This window comes from Ruditapes philippinarum, unplaced genomic scaffold (genome assembly GCF_026571515.1).
Source record: "Ruditapes philippinarum isolate M1 unplaced genomic scaffold, ASM2657151v2 ctg1420_1_1_1_1, whole genome shotgun sequence".
Lineage (NCBI taxonomy): Eukaryota > Metazoa > Mollusca > Bivalvia > Venerida > Veneridae > Ruditapes > Ruditapes philippinarum.
The window spans coordinates 34,597-59,150 of NW_026857457.1; the positions used below are offsets into that span (position 1 = coordinate 34,597).

The window sequence follows — 24,554 nt, forward strand, 5'->3', positions numbered from 1 at the left end:
TCTAGACTTTTTTAAACAAAAATAATGTGCCAAATTACTTTTACTATACAATGTATATCTGACTACCTGACTTTAATTTTAAAATGCACATTTTAACACTTTTTATCAATCACATGTATATGTTCTTCTTAACATTAGATTTTTAACATTACATATTAAATTCTATGTTTTAAATGTTTTATCTAAAGATAAAAAGTGAAATCATTGCAATTCATGGTGTTTTACGTCATATCTAAAAAATAGTTAAAAATAGTCACTTTTCCTAGCCAGAGTTCAGCCCTGGATAAGAGAGCCACCTGTATAAGAGAGACACTTTTACAAATTCCCAATACTGTCTCTCTTATACAGGTTTGACTGTATTTATATTTTTTTGGCATTTTCGAAAGTCTTGAATGTCCAATTTGAGGAATAGCAATTTGACCACATAATGATACATACAGTTTCTAATAGACTTACTCCGGAATTAAAAATATTTTGGGTTTTTCCAAGTACAAAAAAAACTTTTACAGTTACAGCTTTGAAAGTAAGATCAACAGGTTGATTAATCTATTGTGATGGATGTGCATTGTGAAGCTATATTGGAAAAAGTTTGTTTGTAGGTATGGATTAGCTGGGAAAAACCAATATTTGAAGAGTTCCGGACATCTATTCAATGAAATAAATTGATGAAAAAATATCAAAGTATCATACATTTATTTCCCTTTATTCACATATCATACAAGCAATCAATAAATAGCAAATATATTTTGAAAAAATCTGAGACTCTAAATACAATATACATTCATACAACTCTTAACATTAAAGTTACACTTCCTTGAAAAATAATAAAGTCCATGGACATTATCACAAAGTATATGTACTCGTTTTGTAGATACAATGAATGTTAGGATAAAAGCTAGATTAATTCATTTCAAATTAGACACAGGTATCTCACAATGTCGATGATCAAAACATTTTCATTTTTTTCAAAGAGAACAAATTTGAATCAGGAAATTATCATATTATGTATAAACTGAATTGATGTTATTCATGCCTATAAAACAAAATTTAACTTAAAGAACATTAAAATACCACCGACAGGAATAGAACAGCAAAAATCAAAGAGATATACTTAACTTATAGAAAAAAATCTAAAATCTGACTTACAAAACAAGAGGGTCAAACAACTTAAACACAAAAATTTGACCTAAATAACAGAATCAGGTAACTCAAGCTGTCAGAACAAGAAAACCCTAGTATTTACTGGTTTTGAACAACAGAATCCAAATTATTGAACAACAAATTCAACTGAGAGAACAACAAACCCTAGTTTACCGGTACAGAACAACAAAATCTAATTCATAAAACAACAAAACCTAGTTTACACAAAATTCAACTTACAGAACAAGAAAACCTAGTGTACTGAAAAAGAACAACAAAATCCAATTCATAGAACAGCAAACCCCAGTTGACACAAAATCCATCTTTCAGAACAACAAAACCTAGTTTACAAATATAGAACAGCAAAACAACAAAACCCTACTTACAGAACAGAAATAAAAATACTTGATATAAAGGTATTTATTATTTATTATCTACAAATAAAAATTTGTCTTGTCTAGCAAACCGGTTGTTCACTTATTCAAACAGCAATATTCCTTATATTTAAAAGTACAGAAGCAATTCAATCATCAAATTAAAATCCCTGAACATATACAGAAAATACATGAAACAACAATATATCAATATACTTTCTATTGATGACATCTCTAGGAACAAGATATACATGTATAATTATACAGAAAAGAACTGTTTTAAAGCTAACAACAAATATATTGCACAACTATAATGAATAAAAAAAACCTCACATATAAAATATTATAAATTTGAAAAAATAACAACTAATGAATGATAAGACTTGTTCAATAGATAAAATCAGAGGTTAAAGTGAAATTATGCCCATTTTTATGTGGTCAAACTGAGCTTTATTAGTTACATTGTATACACTTCAAAAAGATTGACTATAATAATGATCTTTGACCATAAATTCATAATAAGAAATGTGTAGGACTGCCTAAAATATAAAAAGACTGCCCCACCCTTTTTATCAATTGAATGTTACACTTACAGGTACAATACAAAATTAAAAACAATTCTGACAAAATTTTAAGCTTTTTTTCTTTTATCTGCATACTGACCAATTACACATAGATGGGCATTATGTCACTTAAAGTGTTTGCAAATACAATGAAAATGAATGTGCGATAGCATTATATAAGATGGCACATTTTAATATCATTGTATGAATTTTTCAAAGACTTATATACAATCAAGAATTTTCTATTTAGGCCTAGATTTTCGAAAAGATTTAGGCCTAGATTTTCTAAAAGACTTAAATGCTTATAACCCTGTTAATTTTAGAAATAGAATGAAGTAAATGACAAAAATAAGGCAACAGTAAGATAGTAAAATAATGATGTACAGTGATCATTTCTCCCGTTTTTCCAGATTATTCAAAATGTAATTTGGTAACCAGTCTTCTCTAAAGCCTTTTCATTGGTCAGAGCAAAGTACACAGTATATTCCAACAACCAACTAATGAAACTGCAAGTAAGACAGACTGGTCACCAAATTCAAGTTTAAATAATGTAAAAATAATGAAAATAACTTGAATTTTGCAAAATATACAAATAAACTATATAACAAATATAGAAAAAAACACCTCTAAATGCTGTAAGTCAAAATAACAGTAGGCCTATACCACCACCAAAGAAATGAGTCCGTAAATAGCCATACATGCCATAACATCCCGGACGTCCGGGATTGTCCCTGAAATAAGGTGTCTGTCCCGGAGATGATTTATGTCCCGGTAAAAGTGATTTACCTTAATGATGTCTAATCAGACATTTTCTGGTAAATTAAAATTTATCAACTTGATAGTGCATTTCTTTCTAATGCTACACAATAGGTTATTAAAATTGAACCCAAAACATGTCCATTATACAGAAATTCAGCAGGTGTAAGGATTTTAAGAAAAGTAGTTCCATATTCAGCACATCATTCAAATTCTGGAATGTCATCATACGAGTAGCCTGCATATCCCTGATAAGCGTAGTATGCAATCCTGACATGGTAGAATCCAGGAATGAACATTATAGAGCCTAGAATCAACACAGGCCATGTTCTATCACCATACTGTAATGTAAGAAAATAAAATATTTCAATCAATTACATACTTAGTTGTTATCTTAGAAACCTAAATTCTCATTCAACATAACAGTGTCTGATAAACTATATGACACAAAACTTGAAATTTATTTAAACAAACTTAAATTTAACTTATGATTATACAATTCAACATTTTTTTAAGTTTGAAGACATTGATAGATCATCCAACAAAACAATTCTGCCCCACTTTCCAGTTGCTTGTCGTATTATACTATGTCCCAGTTCAAATCCACTCTTGACCAATCAGTAGATAATGATAAATAGTTTTACCTTGGCATCAATATATCCAGTCATGAGCAGGGAGCCAATAACTAGGAGGATACTTCCAAGTACAAACAATACAACAGACAATAATATAGCTTTTGTTGGAAACTTTGGTGGTGGTTTCTCAAACTGTAATAACAAACAAATTACACAGATAATTAAGATAATGACTTCATCTGTAATGATAAAAAAAACATGTATTGTACAACTTTATTATAAACTTTTCAAAAGAAATGACATTTTTTTCCCCCAACAGTATGTATATAGTATGTATAAATTTCTATTTTTTTTAACTGATCACTGCTGTTACATAGTATGAATGTATGAATACAATGTAATAATTTGCTAAAGTTCTTTACTCAAATGGTTCTTTCTGGAAAATAACTGAAAATGTGAACTTCTTTTGGTTCTAAATACATTGTAACACTTTTACAGAATTTCTAACTTTTGAATTTGGACAGTTTATTATCAGTTTTAAATGTTTCAAACATAAAATATTAAAATAAAGTAGCAAATAGTAGCATAAAAAGTATATTACTGTTGATGTACCACTCTACAGCTTATTCTTATTTCACTTTTTAAACTAGTCTGAAGACAAACATCTTTTAAGACAAGCATAAAAACAAAAGGCCCCTATACCTGTATATCTAAAAAACAAAAGGCCCCTATACCTGTATATCTAAAAAAACAAAAGGCCACTATACCTGTATATCTAAAAAGTCATCTTTACTCCTACTCATCCTCTTGTACTTTACTTTTGTTTCACCAGGCATGTTTCTCTTCATTTTTGATTCTATTGCTTTGATTGAATACTGATCATGAACTGTCCACTCATCAACAGGAATCTATAATAAAAGTTACACAATTTGATTAGTTAAAAATCATTTAATGATATAAACTTTACCTATAGTTATTATTGACTGAAAGGCTATTGATCCTGAATTAAATTCTCTAAACTTTTTGTTTTTCTTTATGTAATAAGAGAGCCATTGATAAGAAATATGGTAAATGTTCCAGATCCTGTCATTAAAGGCAACACTGACAAACTTAACACATAAAATATTGCTGTAATTAATTGTGTTGCTCCAGTAATACCCTAACTATCAAAGGCTGAAAGCAATTAAGATTATTATAATATGTAAAATCAAAATGATGGATTTTAAAATCTATTATTCTCTCAGGCACTTGAAAGTTAAAAAAATGTAAACTATTGCTAACTCAGGAACAAGTTTATATGGGCAGTGCCTTCCAGCATGAAATCAAAATTATTATAACATTTATAATAATATTTATGAAATAATGTCCATGCTCATGACACAACAGTTTCTAAACTGAGTGCCCTATATTCCCAGTGCCCCATCTCCACTCCCAGTCTGATTATATATTTTGTACTTTTCAGTCTGTGCTATGATTTGAAAAAGTGATTTGCATTGTTAATGGTCACATTTCATCTACATATACATAATATTGCTTCAAAATCATCTAGGATTACACTAAGCAGGTATACATTGAAATGAGAGATGGCTATGAGATATAAGGGAATCCAGGAACCAGTCCCTAGCTCTTATTGTATAGATCCCTTAATTGGTTCTTTTACATGCCCAGTGAATAGCACTGATACATGTGAGGATTACCTGGATTTCTTACCAGTACACCTCTAGGTAGGTGGGAAACACTGAAAGTGTCTCTGAAAAATCCAAAAGGATGTTACCCAGGATCAAACCAGGGACCTCAGGAGTGGCAGCCAGTGGTTTAACCAACTAAGCTATCACGCCATCTTATTTTGCACCACATTTATACAAGTACCATGTTATAATTAACTTCCATTTATAACTCATTAACTGTGCTTTATAAAAAGTTTATAATATTTGAAATAACTTGTTTTGAAAAGAAACCTGCCTCATTTGAAATTTCATTGTTTTATTACCAATCAAGCATGCTACTCGCATATAATAGCTGATCAAGGAACATCAAAAACAAATCTTCAAAAAATATCTTCGCATCACATGGTAAAGATAAATATTAATACTAAAAATATTGATAAATTGTAAATATTTGTCATCTGACATTGATATCATTGATCTATATGCTTAATCCTTCAGACAGAATCAATGAAAGCTCTAACTTTACCTCTATATTATAGATCAATGCATATACATAATGATTGATACATGTACATCACTACATGTACATATTAAACAAACATAATTTTAAGAAACTAATTAAGGGCTATCACCTGATTGAATTTTAATATATACATTTTGGTCTATTCCAGGAAATGTCAGAGATACTAAATGAATCATTTTAGTGTGATTTAAACACACATCAATTCCCAAGTCAAAGTCTATTAAAATAAATGAAAGTCAATATAAATTGTGGATAATTTGCTTTATCCGATTACTGGGCCACATTTAATCTAGTAATAAAAACACAAATACACTTCAAATGAACTCCTAATGATGATTTTCAGTATCGTATAACTAATTTTGTTTTAAATACAACCAAACACGGCCAATTTACCTGTGAGTCATTAACAAAGCCAGATAAATTTTAACAAATTCTACCCAACGTGAGAATCCGGAAGTAAACAAATGCGGATTGGTTCTGTTCTTATCGTGTGACGTTGCAAACAAAATGTCAAATTTTCAATATTTTGGAGGATTGGAAGGGTAAATCAGTTATATATTTTATCATGCAATGTGGAAACTTATTCAAAGAACCACTAAGTACAGTTTAAAACGCATGACAATGCAAAGTTTAAAATATATTATAGTACATATTGAAATGTAATATAATTTCGCGACCACAAGTTCAGATTTATGCAGTGGCAAGACCTCTGTAATGCTTGAACGGCTGGAAAAATATATGTACGGCTCATTTTCTTGCTATCCCAGCACTGTTATGAGAATTGAGCTACAAATTACATATGACTAGTACATTCATGTTATGGGAAAAGTTAATGTTAAGGAAGTGGCTAGCCGTACGGGTCCGTACGGCTAGCCAAAAGTTCTAGCCGTACGTGAGTCACGTACGACTAGCCAGGACACACTGTATTGGCTAGCCGTACGGCACTTCTCAAAATTATATGGTAGTCGAAAATGCATATGTTTTTTATGACTTTAAGCCAGGATTTGTACAAGACACAGCAATTGTCTTCGTATGTTTACTTTTAAAAAGATTAATCGCCTTGTCGGCTAGAGTAAAGAAAGTATACGAATACAGTATATATTTTTGTCATCTCAATACGTCGAGAAAAATAGCGTTTGGTTGCAGTTAAATAACATCAATTGAAATAGTTAATAAAACGTTGATATTTTTTTTGTTTCATTTAGTTTAATATTTTCAAATAATAATAAAAAAAACGCCGAAGATAATTGCGTCAATTACCGACGGTATAGAAATTTGTCCATTATTAAAGAAAGTTTGCCTTAATTAAGGCTTTTAATTGATTGTGCTTTGATGTTCGATATTTAAAATTATCTATACTGTATTTGAAAATTATTAAATTATTTTTGCTTTTCACCGTTTTTTTTCAGTATTCTTTTTATTTACTTATTTATTTATTTATTTAATTATTAATTCCCCTCCGATCATTATTTATTCGATCCATGTGCTTAATTATCAAAAATGATTTAACAATTCATCTTTCATACAAATAAAACAACAAATCATAAGCATGAAAATCAAGGACGTTATAACTTAAAACATACAACTTAGACACTTTTATCAAAATACATTATTACAACGCTTGTTCGTATTCATTTTTTTTACAAAATGGCGGAGCATCTTTATTAAAGTGAACACACTAGGACAAATGCGGAGACTTGATTAAAATCCTCGTTTAAAGACACAAAATAACATATACATTTTCGACTTCCATATAATTTTGAAAAGTGCCGTACGGCTAGCCAATACAGTGTGTCCTGGCTAGTCGTACGTGACTCACGTACGGCTAGAACTTTTGGCTAGCCGTACGGGCCCGTACGGCTAGCCACTTCCTAATGTTAAGGGGCGTAACTGAGTGATTTTTGAATGTACTCCCTAGCTAGGGTGGTTCTAGGGATTTTTTGAGAGAGGAAGTGATATCCTGGCATTTCGTAAATATTGACTGGTGATGATTTAACCCCCTTTAACATGGCAAAGCACATGCACCTTTAAATGTTAGTAAAATTATATTGTTCTTTTATTAAAAAATTTTGTTTTAATATGTGAAACCGTCAAACTGTAGTTATAGCAACAAAGCTCAAGTGTTCAGTAAACTTTAAACTTTCAAAACAAACGTTAGATTTTTTTTGTTAAATCTTTCTATGATGTCAGTCCACCTCATAAGCTACATCTCGCATTTAGACAACAGTGGGTTTGTCAACATCTAAGCTTGTGTTAAAAGTTACATGTAGGTAAAATGCCTCAATTCTCTCTGTAGAAAGACTATCATCCTGTACCTGCATAAATTAGCTACTCTTTAAATCATGTATTAAGAATAATTGTTTAGTAAAAATGGTGACAAAGTTTTGTTTTGACCTTCCCTCATGATGGTTTAAATATCTATCTACATTACAGCACAGCAAAGTAATTCTCTGCAGCAATCAATATAACATTGGAACTTTGTATGTCTTTCAATGATCTGGAAAAAAATTACATCATTCTGTTACATACAAATGTATTCAAAATAATATAGATATACTTTGAGCAAATTTATGTAATCTGACTGCACTGAATCATAAATATGTAGCTCTATTTTAGTTATTCTATACTGTTTCTTTTTTCCGACATAAGAGCTGAATATAATTACATATTTAATAATACTTGATTAACTCTATTCATTCATACCTGTTTTGTATATTGATATTTTAGTGGTGCTACTCATTCAAAGTTTGTGTTGTTACGGTCAGATGGACAGGTTATAGCAAAAAGTGAAGGCGAGGGGACCAACCAATGGGTAAACCTTTTATACACTGTTGTAAATGCTTGAATTAATTGTATTTTATTTATAGTTATCATTGAATGAATTCAATAGTAAATTCAAATTCTAATGAGCTGTGTATATTTACTGCAAAATAATTATTTTTCATTTGGCACTATTTTTCTTGGGTTTCACAGATAAAAGGCCCATCCATGAATTTAAGATGCAACAAAATTTCATTTCGTCTGCATTCAGATTATTTTGCATCATATTATATAAATTTTACAAAAGGTAGGATGTCCACCAATTTAAGAACACATTGGTGAAAAACGCGAAATTCCATGCCCACGAATTTAAGTGAATTCACAGAATTTTTTAAGTTGGAGAAAATTTGATAATAATTTCATAATTTAGATTATGAAAATAATCCTTACTGGAGTTGTTTAGCTTTCAGTATGGACAAATCTATTTATAATTTAAAGGGAGAATTTCAAACTATGTATAGACTGAATAGCAAATAGTGCAGATTATGATAAGTCAGCACTGGCTGCATGGGTAGAATCAGTTGCTGCTAGTAGGCTAAGAGTTATGCAACTGTCATTTTAACTAATTTTATCACATAAACCGTGGCACAGGAGTGTTATAATGCCATTTGATAAAAACGATATTACACTAGTGTAATAACACTTTGACATGACGTCATTTGCGATTTATATAAACATAGCGTTAAAGCGCACTAATGTTAGCGTTACACTATAGGCACGTTTTTATTTTGGATATGTGATAAATAGAATTTTATATTTGTGTAGATTCAATACTAAATTTATTCAACTTGTTGAATATTCAACAATATTATTTTATTCAACTCGTTCAATAAATGTAGTATTAAACCTACACTCATTCAATATACTCTATTTCCACAGAAGATTTTTAACATTGTACCCTTTTGATATTAACAATGTTCCACTCTACGTTCTATATTAATGATGCAATTATGCAAAATTAATATATCTCAAGTATGAAGTACCTGTTATTATTAATGTTAGCCCTGAAATTGTTTTCTTGTACTTTTTGGATGTTCTCTGTTCATGTGTTCAAACATGTCCGTCTATTACAGCTTATAGGGCTGGATGAATGCTGTAAACGTATACATGGTATGTTAGTGACAGCTAAACAAACAGCTAAACTGGATGCTGGGACCAAGCTGAAGGGAGTGGTATGATATACATCTTTTAATAGTTTAAAGCTGCATGCCTCCAAATAAGCCAAAATATTGCAGGAAAATCTACCTAGAGAAAAATGTACAAAGACTTTAAAAAAGTAAAAATATTCAGAGTTCAAGAAATAATATACATGTTATATGTCATATATGTGTAAATTACTTTGTTTGTTCATATGATAACATTTTACTTTTTTTAAACATTTTACATTTTTGTGAAAATTAGCATGAATCTGGAGACATGCTGCTTTAAAACAGTGCTTAACAAGAACATGGTATATTTATAAATGTGATGCCAGAAGTTTTCACTGTATTTTGATCTGTTTTAAGATTTTTAGAGATTTTCTTACTTCTAATTTGACAAAGACATGAAAAAAGGCTGAACTCGTGCATTAAAGGGCCATAGCTATAGAATGAAGATAAAAAGCCTTGCAACTAATAAAGGTACATGTGGCACATCTCATGTATGTATTTGTTCCATTTATTGGTTACTTGATTTGATTTGAATTAATATGATTGATGCATTTTGATTTCCTTCCAACAGTCTTTTTAAAGTAACCCATGTTTGAAATCTCACTTAATACATTTCCATTAATGGTGGTGTAGTTAAGTTATGAAAACATATCTCAGGAATTTGTCAATGTGTAAGAAAGTAAGTATTGGTAAAGTTTTTTCTGACTCAATTCCTATTACGTGTGGGGTCCCTCAGGGCAGTATTTTGGGTCCTCTTCTATTTCTCTGCTACGTTAATGACATGGTAACAAGTATCGGTTCTGATTGCAAGTTAATTTTATATGCAGATGATAGCACAATATTATTTTTCGCATAAGGATCCAAAATTATAGCCAAAAACTTGGAAAGGTATTGGAACGATGCTCAGATTGGTTAGTTGACAATAAAATTATCTCTACACCTGGGCAAGACTGAATGTATGCTATTTGGTTCTAAATCGAAATTAATAAATTACAAAATTTTTCCATTTCATGTAATGATCAAACAATAAAGTCTTCGTCTGAAGTTAAATATCTTGGTTTGAATATCGATTGTTATCTATCAGGAGATAAAATTGTCAAGAGCATTCTTTCAAAGGTGAATGGAAGATTACATTTTTCTATACCGTTACAAAAATTGTTTATCGGAAGAAATAAAGAAACAGTTATGTCCTGCCTTTTGCTGTGTCACTTTTGATTATTCTTCATCTTCTTGGTACGAAGGACTGAGTAAGTCACTGAAGCACAAACTTCAAGTAGCTCAAAAATAAGGTTGTGCGCTTTATAAAAGACTACACTCCTAGGACTTCAGTGACAAATAAGGTTCTGTCCGATCTTAAATTATTAAATGTCAATGATAGAGTTAGACAGTTAAGACTCAACCACATTCATAAAGTTTATTACAACAAAAGCCCTTCCTATTTAAAGGAATTGTTTAAGGTTTGTAGAATATCCAATTTAAGATCCAGTAATTTTAATTTTGTTTTACCTCAAAATGATTCTTATGTAAAAAATACATTTTTCTACAATGCCATTAAAGACTGGAATTCTTTACCAGACAACATTAGATCAATTGACAATATCCAAACATTTAAAACGAAAGTAAAACTTTTTTTAAGTAATGAAAATGATAAACAAGTGAATAATATGTTTATTTATTATTAAATTGATGTGTAACTTATGATAAGGTTTTGAAACATGTTTATGTGTACTTGATATGTTTTAGTTTAAAAGAAACTTTTTTCATTTTGTTTGTGTACAATGTACTTGTCTTATTATATTGAAAAATGTGTTTTGATTATTGAAAATTGTCATTAAGTTTAACTTCTTTATAATTCATTTATCATTATGTAAGTTAGTGTAATAATTTTACAGAAAATGGACCCCATTGGAAATAAGCTTTTAGCTTAATGGGCAATCCTAGGGTTACATAGAACATACTTATTGATTAATCGTATAATTATTTTTGTGCATTTATGTGTGTGTTTTTATTTATATTCAAGTTGATATCTGTGATAAAATTGTATGTGTATATATGTATGTCTATTCCCTGAATAAATCGATACGATGTGTGGTGCTGCCAAGCTATGTGAAAATATCTCAGGGTTCATCAATGTTAGAAAGTTACATGAACATATTTCAGTGATTATCAATGAGTAAAATTTTTGTTTTATCAACATATTTCAGGGGTTATCAATGATAGCATTTATGTTGTAAGAACATGTTTCAAGGTTTACCAATAAATGGCATTTATATTGTATGTGGTATTGGTATGAACATATTTTAGGTATTAGCAATGAGTGGCTTTTATGTTGTATGAACATATTTTAGGGATTATCAATGAGTAGTTTTTGTGTTGTATGAACATATCTAAGGATTTATCAATGAGTGGTATTTATGTTGAATGACCTTATTAGCTCACCAGAGCCAAAGGCTCAGGGTGAGCTATTAGTATCAAAGGGGGATGCTCTGGCGTCCGTCGTCATGCGTCAACAATCGTCTTCTTCTCTGAAACTACTGGGCAGATTTACTTCAAATTTGGTCTGTAGCATCCTTGTGACAGTCACACTTGAATTTGCTCATGTCATTCCAATTGGTCCCTTTTAGGGGTCAGCAGAGCTAAAAATAGAAAAACCTTTAAACATCTTCTTCTACAGAACTAATTGATGGATGATCACCAAACTTTGTCTGTAGCACTCTTGGGTAGTCTTTTATCAAGTTTGCTCATATGAATGTGATTGGCCCCTTTTAGGGGCCGCTAAAGCTAAAAATAGAAAAACCTTTAATCGTCTATTTCTACAGAACTAATTGATGGATGATCACCAAACTTTGTCTGTAGCATTCTTAGGTACTCTTTTATCAAGTTTGCTCATATTAATTTGATTGGCCCCTTTTAGGGGTGTCTAGGGCTAAAAATAAAAATACCGTTAAATGTCAATTTCTAGAGAACTAATTGATGGATGATCACCAAACTTTGTCTGTAGCATTGTTGGGTAGTCTTTTATCAAGTTTGCTCATATTAATTTGATTGGCCCCTTTTAGGGATCTCTAGGGCTAAAAATAGAAAAACCTTTAAACATCTTCTCCTACAGCACTAATGGATGGATGATCACCAAATTTTGTTGACAGCATTCTCGGGAAGTCTTTTATCAAGTTTGCTCATATTAATTTGATTGGCCCCTTTTAGGGGCTACTAAAGCTAAAAATAGAAATACCGTAAAATGTCTATTTCTAGAGAACTAATTGATGGATGACCACCAAACTTTGTCTGTAGCATTCTTGGGTAGTCTTTTATCAAGTTTGCTAATATTATTTTGATTGGCCCCTTTTAGGGGCCGCAAAAGCTAAAAATAGAAATGCCTTTAAATGTCTATTTCTACAGAACTAATTGATGGATGATCACCAAACTTTGTCTGTAGCATTCTTGGGTAGTCTTTTATCAAGTTTGCTCACATTAATTTGATTGGCCCCTTTTAGGGGCAGCTAAAGCTAAAAATAGAAAAAACCTTTAAACATCTCATACTTCAGAACCAATTGATGGATGATCACCAATCTTTGTCTGTAGCATTCTTAGGTACTCTTTTATCAAGTTTGCTTATATTAATTTGATTAGCCCCTTTTAGGGGCCACTAAAGCTAAAAATAGAAAATACCTTTGAACATCATTTCCTACTGAAATAATTGATAGATGTTCCCAAACTTTGTAGCATTTTTGGGTAGTCTTTTATCAAGTTTGCTCATATTAATTTGATTAGCCCTGTTTAAGCTAAAGCTTAAATGCCCCAGGTCATGGCATTTCTTCAAAATATTGTTCCAGGAATTATCAATGAGTGGTATTTGTGGTGTATGAACATATTTCAGGGTTTATCAATGAGTGCTTTTTATGTTGTATGAACATATTTCAGGGTTTATCAATGAGTGCTTTTTATGTTGTATGTACATATTTCAGGGTTTATCAATGAGTGGTATTTATGTTGTATGTACATATTTCAGGGTTTATCAATGAGTGGTGCTGATGAGAAGGAATCCCAGGAACAACTTATCAAGCATATCAAAGAGCAGTATAAGGATGATTATGAAGAAGTATTTGTAGCCAGTGATACATGGGGGGCACTCTTTACAGCAACACCAGATGGTAATATTGTCACTAGCATTTTAATGCTGATAATTCTTATTATTCTATACTGAAATATGAGTTATTTTGTAAACATTGCTTATCACGTAGGGTGGGACCCTTATGTATTGTGGTAATTATAACTTTCATTAATTTATAGCAATGAAAGTTCCTTACTGTCACTGGCATTTTACTTGTATACACTGTTGCATCTTTAATTACAAGTAAATGTATCCAACAAAGTTTATATCAGTGATCAAACATAATTATAGCATTTACAACAATCTGCCATATTGGTCATGGTGACACTATGTATGAAAATTATAAGCATATGTTCAGATTACAGTCAAGACTGTCATATGTGACTTTCCAAGGGATCTTCAGAAAAAAGGTCACATATGACAGGGAGTCTCTAAATACAGTCTCAAAGAAAATTAAATTTAAATACCATCTATCTGTCTATATACCATTGTGACTTAACACACATATATCTGTGTGAAGGAATAATATCTAACCAATTGCAAATAAACCTAAGTCTTCTTAAAATGTTTGATGTAAATAAAATAAGAATCCATGTAAAACAAATATATTTGCATGTATATCATATAAAATTTAATTTTATTTTTGTATTAAGATTTAAATTGAATCTTTATGGTATAAAATAAACAGGAATTTGATGCATTTAAATCATTGAAATAAATATCGTACTTGTAAAAGTTAAACATATCCATATCCAAAGCTTTTTCTGGTTTGGTATCAATATTTTTTCCGTATTAATTATGCAGCCGTTATGAAAAAGGTAAATTTAAAAAATGCTGCCTTAAAAAAAAAAATCTTCCGTTGGCACTCTATAATTTAAAAAAAAAAATCTGAAACAAGTCTTAATCCAGTTTACTCAGGTCATTATGTACATTACACACACATCGATTCCATCATGCTTACCATATTTGGCAGTAGGGAACAGACGCTCAACCACTCTAAACCTGTATACATGTTAACTGTGTAATTGAGGCATAGGTGTGTAGAGTTTGTTTGCTACTGGATTATAATTGGACTTAATTATTTTGGCCCTCTGGGTGTTAAAATAGGTATTATTTATCTGATTAACGGACAATTAAAAGGTGTGAAAGTGGTTTAAATCAGACAAAACATTGCATTGGGACCAGACAATTAGGGTCGCTTGTCACATATGACAAGGAGTCGTTTAATTCAGACCATATATATAGGAAAAGAATCCCGGACAATCCCCCTCCTGGACGATTCCCCTTCCATATTATTTTCACAACCCGGACATTTCCCCTCTCGTTATTTTAATAGGGTGGACTTTTCCCCTCTCGTTAATTTATAGGACGGACAATTCCCCTCCGGTTATTTTAGCAGAGCGGACAATTCCCCTCCCGTTTTTTCACAGAGCGGAACGTGACATTATACGGCCCTTAATCATAGCCGCCACTGCGTATAAAAAATCTATAACCATTCTTATTAAAGATGACAGTTTTACTCTTAACAACAAAGTGTTAAAGATCAGACCTTTTAAGAATCATTATTTCACAAAGGTGACATTATACCGCCTTTAATCATTGCCGCCGCTGCTTAAGATAAACAAACTGTCAATAAAAAATCTTTAATCAATGCTGCCCTTAATTAAATGTGTCCTTGATTGCAAAACCAATTATTTACAATTATTTTACCGCTGCAGAAATGTATTGACGAAATAAAGATTATTTTAACAAAAAAAAAATGCGTTTTGTTTATATTCATGTCAATATAGACAAGCAAAATGTATTTAAAGTCGATTAAAAATACCTTTCAAATAAACAATATTATATAATATATATGTTAAACAGCCACGGGAGGGAAATTATGTCCGCTCTGACAACAGCGGAAGGGGAATTGTCTGGTCTGCTAAAATAACGGGAGGGGAATTGTCCGCCGTAAAAAAATAATGGGAGGGGAAATGTCCGCCGTAAAAAAATAACGGGAGGGGAAATGTCTGGGTTGTGAAAAAACATTCAAATTTACTGGGAGGGGAATCGTCCGGGAGGGGAATTGTCCGGATACCATAGGAAAATATGTTGGGAGTACTGAAACAAGGTCGGATAAAACAGGGAGTCATTGAAATCAGGGGGTCGCTATGGCAGTCTCGACTGTACTGCCATACTATAATAGTAGAATAAGAAGGGTTTGTTAAAATTTTATGGAGCTTTTTTATGTATGTCTCATTTTTAAAGATTGAATCTGAAATATATGAAATGATGGATTTATAGGGCAAATTAATGTTAATAAGTGTAATTTATTGAAATTTATTATGTTATCTTAGTTATACCTATTCTTTTGTACTTTTTACGCTAGGGGGTATTGTGTTGATTGCTGGGACAGGGTCCAACTGTCAGCTGATCAATCCAGATAACACAACTCGACGTTGTGGTGGTTGGGGTCACCTGATCGGGGATGAGGGATCAGCATACTGGATCGCTCAGCTTGCACTCAAACGCCTGTTTGACCATGATGATAATTTGATAGTTTCCAAGTCTAGTGTGGAATGTGTTAGGAAAATTATGCATCAGTATTTCAAGGTATTACAGTATAGTTTTAGTTTTGGTTTTTGTGTAACATAGGGGCCAACTAAAGCATGCTTTAGTATATATAAATAGGGTTTCTCAATTAAGGAACATGCTATCATTTGGCTACATTCAAATGTGTTTATATACAAAGAAGTTTGCTATTCTATCAATGAATGTTAAATATGGCAATATGTAAGTCCCCAATGTTATTTAAAAAAATGCCTCTGGTTATATAATTTACTATTTCTTTTAGCTCACCTGAGCACAAATTGCTCAGAGGTGAGCTTTTGTGATGGTATGTTGCCAGTCATTATCCACAATTTCTTTAAACAACATCTCCAATGAACCCACATGGTGGATTTTGACCAAACTTCACAGAAATGATCTTTCATCAATTATTTATAGAATTTCAAACTCCTGTGGTTCTCGGCTTGAAGTTTTATTCAAGCAGCTCTATAAAGTTTTTGGACTGAAAAGTTGTATTGGAAGCTATTAAATATGTAACTCATCCAATTTAGCGGAACCCCAGAAGATAAGCAATACATGTATTAGCTAACTCACTTTACACCCCCACTTTTTAGCTCACCTGTCACAAAGTGACAAGGTGAGCTTTTGTGATCGCTTTTCCTCCGGCGTTCGTCCGTCCATCCGTCCTCCGTCCGTCGTCCGTAAACTTTTACCATAAACCACTGAGCCAATTTCATCCAAACTTCATAGGAATGTTTCTTTGGTGGTCACCTTTGAAAATTGTTCAAAGAATTTAATTCCATGCAGAACTCTGGTTGCCATGGCAACCAAAAGAGAAAACTTTAAATATCTTCTTCTAAAAAACCCAAAGAGCTAGAGCTTAGATATTTGACATGAAACATCTTCTAGTGAGTGTCTACCAAGTTTGTTCAAATAAAAGCCCTGGGGTCAAAACTGGCCCCGCCCCAGGGGGTAATTGATTTTCCCTATATGCATAAAGTAAAAACTTAAAAAACTTCTTTTAAAGAACCCAAAGAGCTAGAGCTAGAGCTAAGATATTTAGCATGAAACATCCTCTAATGGGTATCTACCAAGTTTGTTCAAATAAAAGCCCTGGGGTCAAAACTGGCCCCGCCCCAGGGGGTCATTGATTTTCCCTATATGCATATATAAAAACTTAAAAAATCTTCTTTTAAAGAACCCAAAGAGCTAGATTTAAGATATTTAGCATGAAACATCCTCTAATGGATGTCTACCAAGTTTGTTCAAATAAGAGCCCTGGGGTCAAAATTGGCCCCGCCCCGGGGGTCATTGATTTTATTTATATGTGTATAACAAAAACTTAAGAAATCTTCTTTGAAAAAAACCAAATAGCTAGAGTTTAGATACTAAGCAGGAAACATCTTCTAGTGGGTGTCTACAAAGTTTGTTCAAATAAAAGCCCTGGGGTCAAAATTGGCCCCGCCCAGGGGGTCATTCATTTTCCTTATATGTGTATAGCAAAAACTTAAAAAATCTTCTTTGAAAAAACTCAAATAGCTAGAGTTGAGATATTGAGCATGAAACATCTTCTAGTGAGTGTCTACAAAGTTTTTTCAAATAAAAGCCCTGGGGTCAAAATTGGCCCCGCCCCGGGGGACATTGATTTTCTTTATATGTGTATAGCAAAAACTTAAAAATCTTCTTTGAAAAAACCTAAATAGCTAGAGTTTAGATATTATGCATGAAACATCTTCTAGTGAGTGTCTACAAAGATTGTTCAAATAAAAGCCCTGGGGTCAAAACTGGCCCCTGTTTTTGACTATATGTGTATAGTAAAAACTTAAAAAATCTTCTTTTAAAAAACCCAATGAGCTAGACCTTAGATGTTTAGCATGAAACATCTTCTAATGGGTGTCTACCAAGTTTGTTCAAATAAAAGCCCTTGGGTTTAAACTGGCCCCGCTCAATGGGCCTATATACAGGTGAGCGACTTCAGGGCCATCATGGCCCTCTTGTTACATATTCATTTTAAATACTACAACAAAATTCAGAAAAATGCTTAGAAACAGAATGAAATGTATAGATACAAAAACGCATGCACATTCATTTAGTTCTGGGGTCTGCTAAACTAGATTCTTTCCCAAAATTTATATATAAAATATATGTTACAGATCACACAGAATAGTGGTATGCTTCAACATTTGTACTCCAGCTTTGAGAAGTCCTACATTGCTGGTATGTGTAAGGAACTTGCTAAAGGTATGTCAGTGTTCTTCACATTGGTTTACAGAAAATGTGCATTTAAATTATAAACACTGACTGTCACTCCTCAGGTTTCAGGTTCGATCCTGGGTAACATCCTTGGGATTTTTCAGAGACACTTTCAGTGTTCCCACCTAATTAGAGGTGTACTGGTAAGAAATCCAGGAAACCCTCAGTATCAGTGCTATACACTGGGCATGTAAAAGAACCAAGGGGTTTATTCAATAAGAGCTAGGGACTGGTTCCCAGATTCCTTTGTATCTTATAGCTTGTCTCTGGAGTCTGCTGAGGTAAGGACCCTACTGGAAATAAGTGTTGCACTTTCGTAGGTAATCCTTGACTGCCCAGTCTAAAGAAATTCAATGTTAGTTATTCTTGATTTATCAAAGATCTGATAGTTTCAAGCTGATAGTTTCAAGTTAGGACCCTATCTAGGCTAATCCAGCTAGCTAACAGCTCAGAAGATCTAAACATATGCTCTTTTTTGTCTGGATCATTATTTTAATTTAAAGATCACCTAAGGTTAAAGGGTTGAGGCATCAGAATTGCAGCCACCATTTAGCCCTGCTGATCATAAAAGGCAACTAAATGGGTTTGAATTATTGGAGTCTATGTATCTCTTCTCTCCAACAGGTGAGGTGGTTTTGACCTCTGGTGTTGCTTTAAGTTTATAACACCTAAGGTTAGCCAAAATCATCTTTCCTCCTCCTGCGTCATATAACGTAAATTGTGTTGGTGCACCATAAAAAAAAAAAAAAAAAAAAAAAGATACTGAACTTGGAAGTTTTTGTTTTCAAGTTTAAAGTAGAACAGAACTGTGTCAGTATGTTAAAGATTAAAGTTTGTGTCTATGTCATTTAAGGGGCCGAGGAAGGGGATGCCATGTGTAAAGAGGTATTTGCTGAAGCAGGGAAAGTACTTGCTAAACATATCATAGCTGTAGAACCTAGTATAAATGAGGTAAGATAAGATAAGATTCATTAACATGTTTCCTCATATGACACCTGGGTTTAAAATTATAAAGAACTTTGATTGGTTAGAAATTAATAAAGAATATATACACTGACATATGAAAATCCTGAGATTCGAAACCAATACGGGGTAGGAAGCAGACTAGAAGGTGATTTATGACTTTATGTTTTATGAACTTTCCCTCTGTACTTCCATTAAATTAATGACTATATTTGTCTACTCTTCATGATAATAATTATGGATTCTATAACTATTATTGTTGAAGACTAAATGCTGTTTATCCTAGTATGTGTATATAATTATTCAACATTATTGTTTTAACTTAGACACGTTTATGATAGGTCTTAAATCACACAAGACATAAATTTATGACATAATCAATAGGTAATTCCTGGATTACCTATTAACTGTCTGGTGGGAAAATTTTTATGTATGTTTGTTATGTCCATTAGTTGAGATTTTGTATCCTTATTTAGAAGAAACCACAGCTGCTTGAAATTATACGAAAACAATAAATGAAATTAAAAATAGATTAATACAAAAGAAAAGAACTTCATTAATTACTCAACAGGGGCTTTCTGATCATGGAAACAATTATATATTGTAAAGTCAACTTTCGCAGATGAAAAGATAAATATAGAATATTTTCTTGATGAATCTAGTCAAGGAAACATTTTATTTTTGTTTCATTGTGTTTTTATTTTGACATATTTAAAAAGAAAAAAAAAACGAATTTAGAATCTTCAAATAGGTATATAAATATTTCCTGATAGTTATATCTTTTCTAATATTTTTCTTTCTTTATTCTTTTGGAAAATACACACAAAATCAAAAATTGTAACACTCGCTACAGTTTATTAAGGGGGATAATCTAATCCGTAAGATATCTAAATCACTACAATTGTTGCACATGATGGAATCATCAATCTAAATGCTCAGGACTGGAGTGATAAAATCAATATTTTCTTTCTGATTCACTATTTAAGTTCTATCAATAAAAGGTTATGGTATACATGTAAGTATTAATTGTTTAACAAGTACTTCTAGCTTTATGACAATGGCTCAAAATTTTTATGGTATAATCTATCAAGATCATTTCTTGGCAGTTTATGAATTTTACAATATACAATGTTATAATTGTAGAGTCTGTTGAAAGGTAAAGGTGGACTTCATGTGGTTACAGTGGGATCTGTCTGGAAAAGTTGGACATTCTTGAAACCAGGTCAGTATTATTTTGGTTTGGTTTTAAAGCTGCATGCCTCAAGATTAGCCAAACTATTTCAAGAGAATCCAACTTGAGAAAAATATACTAAGATTTTTAGGTTTTGTCATGGTGCAGCTCAAATGTATCTTCAGGCCTTTTTTTCTCAGATATTTAACCCATTACTTCATATACACGCCTTTTAACGCCTTTTTCACCCCCCCCCCTTTTTGTTGTCTCAAATGGTGGAAAAATGCATTATTTTGGCCCTTAACACTTGTTTTTGTTTGAGAAATGTTGTTAAAAAAAGTGACCACTTTTTCGGCGCGGCCCCCCAACCAAAAGATACATCAGGGGGTTGCCAGAAGGGGGATGTGCCCCCTTTGGGGGGTTTGAAGGGGGGCGGAGTCCCCCTCATCGCCAAGAAAATTTTGGACTTGTGAGAGGCTATAAATGACCCCAGATGGATCATAAGGTAACGTCTAACCAACGCTGAAATGCATTTGACTCTATCTCAATCCATTGAGAAGTTGCAGCACTTTGAAATCAATTATGATGGAAAAAATCAACGCAAAATAGTGATTTTTGGCAATTTTGAGATGTCCCTCGTTGCCATGGTAACAGGAAATTTAAGCCTGAGCATGTTGTTGCAAGGGCAATGGTCCAGTCAACATTTGTGCCAAGTTTTGATTTGTGTTTGAAGCAGTTTTTTTTATAGTATTATAGCAATTTGAACTTGTAACGGGAGACTTTTCAATGAAAACAGCCATTTTTCACAAAATGCTCATGAAGTAATGGGTTAATGAAAAAAAATAAAAAAATCTACAAAACAACAATTTTTCTTCAAATTTATATGACAGGCCATGTTTAAACATGGAAAAACGCAATATAGAGTAATTTCAAGTATTTTCATCATTTTCTGTTAACCCATTACTTCATATACACGCCTTTTAACGCCTTTTTCACCCCCCCCCCCTTTTTGTTGTCTCAAATGGTGAAAAAATGCATTATTTTGGCCCTTAACACTTGTTTTTGTTTGAGAAATGTTGTTAAAAAAAGTGACCACTTTTTCGGCGCGGCCCCCCAACCAAAAGATACATCAGGGGGTTGCCAGAAGGGGGATGTGCCCCCTTCTGTTTGGGGGGTTTGAAGGGGGGCGGAGTCCCCCTCATCGCCAAGAAAATTTTGGACTTGTGAGAGGCTATAAATGACCCCAGATTGATCATACGGTAACGTCTAACCAACGCTGAAATGCATTTGACTCTATCTCAATCCATTGAGAAGTTGCAGCACTTTGAAATCAATTATGATGGAAAAAATCAACGCAAAATAGTGATTTTTGGCAATTTTGAGATGTCCCCTCGTTGCCATGGTAACAGGAAATTTAAGCCTGAGCATGTTGTTGCAAGGGCAATGGTCCAGTCAACATTTGTGCCAAGTTTGATTTGTGTTGAAGCAGTTTTTATAGTATTATAGCAATTTGAACTTGTAACGGGAGACTTTTCAATGAAAACAGCCATTTTTCACAAAATGCTCATGAAGTAATGGGTTAAGTATTGTTTTCTTTATATGCATAGATTTAAGTCACAGTTCATTCCTTTTTCAGGTTTCACTGAAGTAATGAAAGCAGATCGCCAAAATAAAAGAATCAGTGAGTTGACACTGGTATCATTGAATCAGCCGGCAAGTGTCGGGGCCGCCAGTCTCGGGGCTCGAGCTGCGAAGACAACTCTTCCAATGAACTACGATGCCAATGCTGAAGTTTTTTTCCATGAGAAGTTTTGATAAATATACTACTTAGCCTATTGATATAATTATACCATCATGACATCATACTTTTGGCAACTGAGATGACATCATGCTTTGTTGAACAAAGAGAGTGCTTTATGCAAAGTATTGAACTCTTATTTAGAATAAAAATCCAAAACATTAAAAGATATTATTGTGCCATATTACTAGATGCTAACTTTTTAAGGGACTCCCCTGAGGATTTTAAACATGACAGGAGTGGATTTTTTCTTTCTCTCAAATATGTACAATTTGAATTAGGTCTTCACCAATAACTTATGTGCAAAATCTTAGATCAGTAACTTACTTCTTTTTTCCAAAATAATTATTATATTGTGAAAAATGACCCAAAAGTGAATAGTGTTTTGAACACTTTTAATTTAAATTGTGTTATAGGTCCCTCTAAAATATGACTTTCGATTGATTATCGATATCTTTCTTATTATATTTTACATTTATTTGTGTTTCAATTACCCCAGTTGATCAAGAAATGCAAGAAATTCAATATTTATGTTTTTAGACTTTTTGGACATCAAAATATAATTTAAGAAAAAAAAAAAAAAAAACAAAAAAAAAAACATAAATAGCATTAGTTATAAGGTTTGGGTTTTATGTAAACAGAGCTAACAGGATGTAGACTGTATTAGAAAGTAAATAAAAATATTTGGAACTAGTCTAGTTATAGGACATATTCATTGGTTAATTTCAAAACTGTGTAGAAAATCAACAATTCAGAAGCTGATATTCTAAACTGTTTTTTAAACTGGTTCCCGCTTTTTGCTTTAGATGAATGGGATAACTCCGCAGTTTCGTTTAAGGGATGTAAATCATAATTGATTTATTTCCACTCTTGAAGGAATTATAATTGTATAAAACTTTCTGATTTTTAGCTCGACTATTCTATAAGAATAAGTAGAGCAATTGCAGTCACCCGAGCGTCGGCGTCGACGTCAGCGTCTGCGTCGGCATAACCACTTATGTTAAAGTTTTTGTAATAGTTCAAATATTTTCAAAGTCCATTGACATATGGCTTTGAAACTTTGCACACTTGTTCACCATCATGACCCCAACCTGTAGACAGGAGGAGGTAACTCTATCAAGCATTTTGACAGAAATATGCCCCTTTTTCGACTTAGAATTTATGTTAAAGTTTTTGTAATAGTTCAAATATTTTCAAAGTCCATTGACATATGGCTTTGAAACTTTGCACACTTGTTCACCATCATGACCCCAACCTGTAGACAGGAGGAAGTAACTCTATCAAACATTTTGACAGAAATTATGCCCCTTTTCGACTTAGAATTTATGTTAAAGTTTTTGTAATAGTTCAAATATTTTCAAAGTCCATTGACATATGGCTTTGAAACTTTGCACACTTGTTCACCATCATGACCCCAACCTGTAGACAGGAGGAGGTAACTCTATCAAGCATTTTGACAGAATTATGCCCCTTTTTCGACTTAGAATTTATGTTAAAGTTTTTGTAATAGTTCAAATATTTTCAAAGTCCATTGACATATGGCTTTGAAACTTTGCACACTTGTTCACCATCATGACCCCAACCTGTAGACAGGAGGAGGTAACTCTATCAAGCATTTTGACAGAAATATGCCCCTTTTTCGACTTAGAATTTATGTTAAAGTTTTTGTTAATAGTTCAAATATTTTCAAAGTCCATTGACATATGGCTTTGAAACTTTGCACACTTGTTCACCATCTTGACCCCAACCTGTAAACAGGAGGAGGTAACTCTATCAAGCATTTTGACAGAATTATGCCCCTTTTTCGACTTAGAATTTACGTTAAAGTTTTTGTAATAGTTCAAATATTTTCAAAGTCCATTGACATATGGCTTTGAAACTTTGCACACTTGTTCACCATCATGACCCCAACCTGTAAACAGGAGGAGGTAACTCTATCAAGCATTTTGACAGAATTATGTCCCTTTTTTGACTTAGAATTTACGTTAAAGTTTTTGTAATAGTTCAAATATTTTCAAAGTCCATTGACATATGGCTTTGAAACTTTGCACACTTGTTCACCATCATGACCCCAACCTGTAGACAGGAGGAGGTAACTCTATCAAGCATTTTGACAGAATTATGTCCCTTTTTCGACTTAGA

The 24,554-nt window shown here is 32.5% G+C and overlaps 2 protein-coding genes across 2 annotated transcripts; one reads left to right on the top strand and one right to left on the bottom strand.

Moving 5' to 3' along the window:
- Positions 1–676: 676 nt before the first annotated feature.
- On the bottom strand, positions 677–6,078 carry LOC132749803 (transmembrane protein 230-like). Its single transcript, XM_060739706.1, has 4 exons — positions 5,992–6,078; positions 4,176–4,316; positions 3,478–3,600; positions 677–3,174 (listed from the first exon to the last, which is right to left on the bottom strand). The coding sequence occupies exons 2-4, from the start codon at positions 4,254–4,256 to the stop codon at positions 3,037–3,039; spliced, it is 342 nt and encodes a 113-aa protein (XP_060595689.1). The 5' UTR covers positions 4,257–4,316; positions 5,992–6,078; the 3' UTR covers positions 677–3,036.
- Positions 6,003–23,016, top strand: LOC132749802 (N-acetyl-D-glucosamine kinase-like). Its single transcript, XM_060739705.1, has 9 exons — positions 6,003–6,140; positions 8,326–8,410; positions 9,492–9,590; positions 13,576–13,717; positions 16,049–16,272; positions 18,381–18,468; positions 19,334–19,431; positions 20,587–20,665; positions 22,251–23,016. Exons 1-9 carry the CDS (start codon positions 6,106–6,108, stop codon positions 22,427–22,429), a joined length of 1,029 nt encoding a protein of 342 aa, XP_060595688.1. The 5' UTR covers positions 6,003–6,105; the 3' UTR covers positions 22,430–23,016.
- The last annotated feature ends 1,538 nt before the right edge of the window (positions 23,017–24,554 follow it).

Excerpts from the sequence above, each read along its gene's own strand:
- LOC132749802 (XM_060739705.1), top strand. The coding sequence starts at position 6,106 with ATGTCAAATTTTCAATATTTTGGAGGATTGGAAGG. Across the intron at positions 8,411-9,491 it reads GCGAGGGGACCAACCAATGG|CTTATAGGGCTGGATGAATG; the intron begins GTAAACCTTTTA and ends CGTCTATTACAG. Across the intron at positions 20,666-22,250 it reads TTGGACATTCTTGAAACCAG|GTTTCACTGAAGTAATGAAA; the intron begins GTCAGTATTATT and ends TTCCTTTTTCAG.
- LOC132749803 (XM_060739706.1), bottom strand. The coding sequence starts at position 4,256 with ATGAAGAGAAACATGCCTGGTGAAACAAAAGTAAAGTACAAGAGGATG. Across the intron at positions 3,601-4,175 it reads ATGACTTTTTAGATATACAG|TTTGAGAAACCACCACCAAA; the intron begins GTATAGTGGCCT and ends TTGTTATTACAG. Across the intron at positions 3,175-3,477 it reads CTGGATATATTGATGCCAAG|TATGGTGATAGAACATGGCC; the intron begins GTAAAACTATTT and ends CTTACATTACAG.